Source organism: Sciurus carolinensis, chromosome 11 (assembly GCF_902686445.1).
Source record: "Sciurus carolinensis chromosome 11, mSciCar1.2, whole genome shotgun sequence".
In the NCBI taxonomy this organism is placed as follows: Eukaryota; Metazoa; Chordata; class Mammalia; order Rodentia; family Sciuridae; genus Sciurus; species Sciurus carolinensis.
Window position 1 is genome coordinate 28,217,507 of NC_062223.1, and position 7,868 is coordinate 28,225,374.

Sequence of the window (7,868 nt, forward strand, 5' to 3'; positions counted from 1 at the left end):
TTGTTGGTCATTTGTATTTCTTCTTTTGAGAAGTGTCTGTTTAATTCTTTGGCCCATTTATTAATTGGGTTTTTCTATTTGTTGTTAATTTTTTGAGTTCTTTATATATTCTAGAAATTAATGGGATTTCTGAGAAGTAGGTAGCACAGACCACCCATTCTGTAAGCTCTCTTTGAGCATGTCATTGTTTATTCTGCTGTGCAGAACCTTTTAATCTGATATTGTCCCAATCAATGATTCTTGGTTTTATTATTTACACTGAATGGGTCTTGTTAATGAAATTGCTACCGATGAAAACATGTTGGAATGTTGAGCATAATTTTTTTCTAGCAGTTGCAGAGTTTCTGGTCTAATTTCTTGGTCTTTGATCCACTTTGAGCTGACTTTGGTGCATGGCAAGAGATAGAAATCTAGTTTCATTCTTCTACATACAGATATGTATATGTATATGTATACAGTTTCCCCCATCATTTGTTTAAGTCTTTCTTTTCTCCAACATATGTTTCTGGCAGTTTTGTCAATTATCAGATGACTGTGTATGTGCAGGCTTGTCTCTGTGTCTTCTATTTGATTCCGTGGGTCTTCATGTCTGCTTTGGTGCCAATACCATGATGTACTATATCTCTATAGAATAATTTGAGGTCTAGTGTGGTGATGTTTTCAGTATAACTCTTCTTGATTGGGATTATTTTGACTATTATGAGTCTCTTATTCTTCCAAATAAATTTTAGATTTTTTTCAGTTCTCTGAAGACTTTCATTGGTATTTTGATGGGAATTGCATTGAATCTATGTATTACTTTTGGAAGTATGATGATTTTTTTATCTCTTTTATTTGTTCTTTTTAGTTATACATGACAGGAGAGTGTATCTTGACATATTGTACATACATTGAGTGCAGTTAATTCTAGTTAGGATCCCATTCTTGTGGTTGAACATGATGTGAAGTTACACTGGTGGTATATTCAAATATGAACAAAGGAAAGTTAAGTTCAAAGTATGACTATTTTGACAGTACTAGTTATGTCTATACAAGAACATGGCAGTCTTTCCACCTTCAAAAGTCTACTTCAATTTCTATTTTCATATTTTATTTCTTCTATCATATTGTATTTTCTTTCTTTTTTCTGATTTTTGTCAATATGAATTTCACTCTCAAAAGTATCATATATGTGGATTCATGCAATATTTACCTTTTATGTCTTATTTCAAGTTAGCCTGATATTTTCATGGCTCATCTATATTGACATCTGTTGATGGACATTTGGATTTTTGCCACCATTGACTATTGCAAATATTGCTGCTAAGAAAATCAGTTACTAAATCTGTAAGAGAATCAGCTTTTAATTAATTTGGCATTTATTGGAAGTGGAATAACTACATCATATGTTATTTCCATATTTAGTTATTTGACAATCCATCCCACATATTTCCATAGAGGCTTCAATATTTTATATTCACATGAATAATTCAAGGGACTGATTTCTTCACATCCTTCCCAACATTTGTTATTTTCCGTTTTTCTTTCCTTCCTCCATTTTTCTTTTTTTTTCCCTATTGTTGTGATGTCATATCCAAGAAATCATTAATACATACTAAGTCATGAAGTTTTTCTTCTAAGATTTTTCTACATTTTCAGTTTTAGGTCTTTTTAAGTCCTTGATACATTTTAAGTATTTTTTTAAAATGATGCAAGTCTCAAATTTATTTGCATAATGGTATCTGTCTTCCGAAATATCATTCATTTAAAAGATTATCTTGTTAACATTAAATGATCTTTGGCCATTTTCTGATATATATATCAGAAAATATATATATATATTTATATATATAAACACACACATATATATATGTGTGTGTGTGTGTGTGTTTATATCTCAGATTTATATTCTATTCCATTAGTCTATGGATCATGCATCTGGTTTTATTCCACTACCTAATCATTTAGATTACTATAGCTTTTTAGTAAATTTGAAATGAGAAAGTGTTAGAAATTCAAATTTGTTCTTTTTTGGGATTGTTCAGTACATATGAGAGAAAACATTCAACCTTTAGTTTTTTGAGATTGGCCTATTTTGCTCGTCTCTAGATCCATCCATTTACCAGTGAATGTCATAAAGTTATTCTTCTTTATGGTTGAGTAATATCCCTTTGTTTATATATATGATGATTTCTTTATCTGTTCATCTTTGTGTACAAGCTTTGTGTCCAGATATACAGGGGTACATATATACCCACATTGGAGTCCAGAAAAAAAAATTCCAAATAGTTATCACTATATTGTTTAACATGATTTTTTCTTTTGCAAATTTAAAACACAATAGGTAAAGAAATCAAAATGTGTTATGCCCAATAACCAGATTTTTCATGAGATCATGGAAATTAAATTGATTATGAAAGTATTCCTCCATCTTTGGAAGAAATTACATTCAAACAAAATATCACATGGGGCTTTGTTTCCTCTAATTGCTCCAAGTATGACTTCTGAGGCAGCACTTCAGTTTTATTCTCCTGGATCAAAATCCTCAAGGTCTTGGTGGAATATATGTGTGGCACACTGACGCTAGGTATAAGATTTCCATCTTCTCTTTCATTCTGTCATCACTGAGTTTATTTTGAAAAGATTGAGCAGAAAAAGGTCTTTTTCTGAAGAAGGTTATTAATCTTTATAAACAAATTTTAATAAATTATTCAGTCAAATTCCTCTGCATTGAGGTGGGTTGATTAAATTCTTCCTTCATTTTACTTTAGAAGGAAAAGAATGTGTTCCTTTAATCTTTAAGGAGTCAAACACGGGTACAAATCTAGCTAGTTCTGCTGTCTAGAAATATTTGTTTCCTGTTTTTTCACTGTATGCACTCTAAAAGACTGACCTACATTACCAGGAAATATTTTGTTTTTCTTTATCACAAACAACTTCTTCAATGCTCAAACCTTTACTTTTAAGAAGTGATAAGAATTCTGTGGTACATTGAATTGTTTGCAATTACATACATTATTCTTTGGTTGACTCTCAGAAGAAACATTTCAGAGGATGAGACTTATATTTTTTAAATTCTATGGTTTAAAATTCTTAATAGAGTAATGGATACATGGCAAATAAATAAAGAATAATCAGGGGTGCATGTCACTAGAAAGGAAGGAAATAATTTGCAAATCTGCACTTTGAGCCTTCAGTTTGTTGAATATTGTGACACTTTCTGAGACTGGGAGGCTGTGAACCTCAACCTGAAGTCTCAAGTTCATAAGTATTGGTGAGTCAAAATCTAGAAGGGTGGAAAAGATGTGAGGGTAGGAGTTAGCTGAATATATAAATATCAGCATATATTTGTCTCTGATGGCAATGATTTTGCTTTTAGCCTTGGGCTTCTCAGAATATGTAAAAACAGATTGAAAGAAAGAATAGATATTGTGAAACATTTGAAAAAGTATGCAGAGTTATGGAATTTTGAATCAATGAGCTTTGTGTTATATTAAAATAGATTCAGGACAAAAATTAATGTAGTACAAAGTCAAATTATGGATATTGGATTGAAGGAAATCTAAAGGAGCAGTTGAAGAAGGAAATCTGCAGGGATGTTATTCAGGAAACACAAGTGTGTGTGGATTGTCTTGGATAATAATATAATAATAAATCAGATAACTATGAAATATTTCATTTCAGCTAATAAAGCATGCAACTCAAAGTATTCTATGTGGAATGATCTTTTCCTTGTGCTTACTTCTATTTTAGGTTTCAAAAAGTAGTTATAAAGTGGATTAGAATAATTGTATTAAATTATAGAAAATCATAGTTGAAGTGATTTGAGGGAACACAGGACATATAAAATAATACAATGACCCTTTTTCCATAACTGTTCTTGGTTTATACTAATTTTGCATGCATAGATCCCATGGGATTTTGCTGTAACTACTTGTTTTGTAGGACTCAAGATGTGCCTTAGAGACTTGTGTGTTTACAGTGCAGTCATAATTCAATAGGCAATTTTAAAGTCTTTAGTAGTGTTATAAGATTTTACCTATATGCACATATAGTATATTCCTAGAGTGCAGAATTGATTCACTTCACATCCACGCATCCACTTACTCAACAAATATTATGGGGTACCTGCTATGTCCTAGAGTCCATCATTGCTATTGTGGATTTTTATTTTATTGTGGAACAGACAGTGACACAATGGTACATGGTAAGAAAGTAAGTGAAGTATGCTATGTTATAGATACTGCATAAACTTTTAGGGTTTACAATTTTTCATAAGGACAGATAATGGTGTGACCATGGCTATGGCAAATGATGCAAATGAGGAAAATGTGTTGATTCTCCAGAGATTAAGAGAATAAACTAGAGGCAGCCAGTAGAATAGAACATTGAAAGGACTATGTGGTTACCAAAACTACTGAATTCCAGAAAAAATTCTGAACCAAACAAAATCCAGTGTAATTCCTCAGGAAGCAACATCTCATCTTTGGATGTTTTGAGGTAGACTGAACTGACCACCTAAGAATGATGTGGTAGGAGAGTTTCAACATGCCCAGTGTGGTGGTGCACTCCTGTAATCCCAGTGGCTCTGGAGACTGAGGCAGGAGGATGTGGAGTTCAAAGCAAGCCACAACAGAAGGGAGGAGCTAAGCAACTCATTGAGAGGCTGTCTCAAATAAAATACAAAATAGAGCTGGAAATGTGGCTCAGTGGTTGAATGCCTCTGAGTTCAATTCCTGATATCACACTAACCCCTAGAAAAGAAAAATGTTTCAACATAAAAAAATCGGTCAGGACTTATTGTACTTAAGTTTGTTTCACCTTGAAATTGCACCAAATCATGGATTATACCAAGAGGAGGTAAGAGCATTTATAATTTTCTATAACTATGAATTATTATTTTGTAGAAAAAGTGAAGAAAAGGGATATCTGAGCATGGGAAGGACACTGGGAAAAGAAGTTCAGAAATAACTATGAAACAACAGGAAAAAATAGGTTGATCAATTTGATGATTCATTAATTTTCTTTTTAGAGTTTAAATTCTCAGAAATGAATAAGCAAGGCAGGGAAGAGATTGATGAAACTCATGGTAAGTATTTCCTTGGAAATAAGTAAGTTCACTAATTTTCATTTCATGCATAAAGCTCACTTGGCTCTTCCCATCAGGTCAATGTTCTGTGGCAATCCTGAGTTTGCTAGTTGGAGATATGTCAGGGCCAACTGCAGTTCTATTCTCCCCTCTCAATTTGCTTTCTTATTACATTGTATGAGTTTCATACTCCATTATAATTGTGGCATTAATGAAGGCTTGCTTGTAAACAAATGTAACTGTCAGATATATTTCCCATGACACTCATTGTGGACAACCACTAAGACTCTGAATGTTTTCTCATTTCATTCCGCCTTACCCAAATTTGTCTACTTTCTTCTCTGAATGAACTTTCCCATTGTATCCACAGAACCCAAGAAAACCAGACTGCTGGAGTGACATTCATCCTCCTGGGATTCTCAGAATACCCAGAACTCCAGGTGCCCCTGTTCCTGCTCTTCCTGACCATCTACACAGTCACTGTGCTGGGCAATAGGGCATGCTCCTGGTCATCAGGGTCAACCCCAATCTCCACACTCCCATGTACTTTTTCCTCAGTCACTTGTCCTTCATTGATTTCTGCTACTCTACCGTGGTGACTCCCAAACTCTTAGAAAACTTGGTGGTGGAAGACAGAACCATCTCCTTCCCAGGCCGCATTCTGCAGTTCTTCTTTGCATGCATATTTGTAGTGACAGAGATGTTCATGTTGGAAGTGATGGCCTATGACCGATTGGTGGCCGTGTGCCATCCTCTCCTCTACACAGTTGCAATGTCCCAGAAGCTGTGTTACTTGTTAGTTGGAGCATCATACTCTTGGGGGTTAGTCTGTTCCTTGACACTTACTTACGTTTTACTGAAATAATCATTCCAAGGAAATAATATCATAAATAACTTTGTGAGCATGCTGCCATTGTTGCTGTATCCTATTCAGATCCCTATATTAACCAGAAGATCATTTTAGTGTCTTCTACATTGAATGAAATAAGCAGCCTGGTGATCATTCTTGCTTCCTATGTTTTCATTTTTATCACAATAATGAAGATGCCTTCAGGTGGAGGTCATCACAAAGCCTTCTCCACATGTGCCTCCCATCTGACCACCATTACCATCTTCCATGGGACCATCCTTTTTCTCTATTGTGTTCCAGTCACCAAAAGTTCCTGGCTCATCGTTAAGGTGGCCTCTGTCTTCTATACAGTGGTCATCCCCATGTTGAACCCCCTGATCTACAGCCTCAGAAGCAAAGATGTGAAGGAGACGGGAAATTAACACCAAATTATGTCACATATTGTAATGTCTGTTTAAGAATATCTTGCAGACTGGTTCAAGATATCTTGGAATGATTATCAATTTGAAGGTTCAGTTTTCAAAAACCAAGCAGTACATGTTTAATATAATCACCAGTTGATTGATAAGTCAATGTCTGTTTAAATGGAAGTTTGGAAAATAAGCTGTAAAATAATAAAAAGTACAAAAATCAAGTCTATCTATTGAAATTAAAATCTCTAATCTAATCTTGTCATGGAAGAAGGCTGTTAATACTTTACCATTTGGTTTCTGAAATAAATATTCCATTCCTTTTTAGTTATTTTTGAGAAATGAACTTAGAGTTTTTGCAACTTTACACCTTACCATAGAGAAATATCAAGTGCAATAGAGTAACCTAAGAATTCTTCAACACTCAGGCACAAAATTTAAAAGGAATATTTATTCACTCTCACATAGAGAACATTAGTACATTATAAAAGTATAATGCATATCTCTGCCCCCCAAAGTGCATATTTTTATTTTGTAAGTTGTATGGTGTGTGTTAGCATAAATGCTATTTGGTAATTGTATATAAGACATCAAAAATTAAAATAACTATACCTTTCATAAATAGATATTTATAAATCTGAATTTGTCATGCATGCCAATATTTATTTGTGTATATGTTATATACTATGCATAACAAAATAAAAATTTCAGTGATATAACATAATATTGATTGATTGATTAGGTAGTCCTGCCTTCATCAGTCAGAACTTCTCTTGATTAACTTGATATGTTCTGGTCTGATGGGAAAACTTATATCTCTTGCAGATGTGCATAGTGACTGGGTAATTCTGCTGAGTGTCTGTGATTCTCTTTGAACCACTGTAGTAGTAAGAAAATTTTCTTCCAGTGTCAATCACAAATAGGTACTAAAACAAAAGCTAGCCCAAGTCTCCCTCTGCCACATTTGTGGACACAGTATTAACCAATGGAAATCACGGTTAAACCCAAAGTGAATAGTTGAATCATTAACAGGAGCAAGTGCGTCTGCCTATTCTGGAATTGAAAAGTGATGTGGTGTAGTGCACATACAGGAAGACAAAAGAATTGTGCTCAATATTTCTACATTATTGCTACCTTTTCAATGTGAAAATATCCTTCCATGGTCCAGAAAAATATAATTGTCCTAGGTCTGTAAATGTTTTCCATAAATTGATAAAATCCTTGAGTTGGTGAAAATAAATGACCGTCTTAGTCATATGGTTGATTTTCCATAGGAAAGTCAAAGTCTTGGAAAAATTTCAATATAAATGATTCCAATCTAAGAACAGCTTTTAAACTCATTTCCTGGTGTCTCCTGAATTGCAAGCCTTTCATTTGCAAATGAAAAATAGAATTTCCTTAACTATAAAGCTTTCATAGCAAAATGCATAACCTAAACTACTAATCCAATTTTCAATGCATAACAATATTTACAGCATTTCAGCAAACTGTAGGATCATATAATTTATCTAACTTTTACAGATATGTCAATCTGGTAACA

At 33.6% G+C, this 7,868-nt stretch overlaps 1 protein-coding gene across 1 annotated transcript in view; it reads left to right on the top strand.

Moving 5' to 3' along the window:
• Window positions 1-6,340, top strand: part of LOC124959345 (uncharacterized) — a 28,361-nt gene extending 22,021 nt beyond the window's left edge. Inside the window, 4 exon segments of the mRNA XM_047517862.1 lie at window positions 5,012-5,068; window positions 5,354-5,560; window positions 5,563-5,961; window positions 5,964-6,340. Coding sequence (XP_047373818.1) covers window positions 5,012-5,068; window positions 5,354-5,560; window positions 5,563-5,961; window positions 5,964-6,340 — 1,040 coding nt within the window.
• Window positions 6,341-7,868: the final 1,528 nt, after the last annotated feature.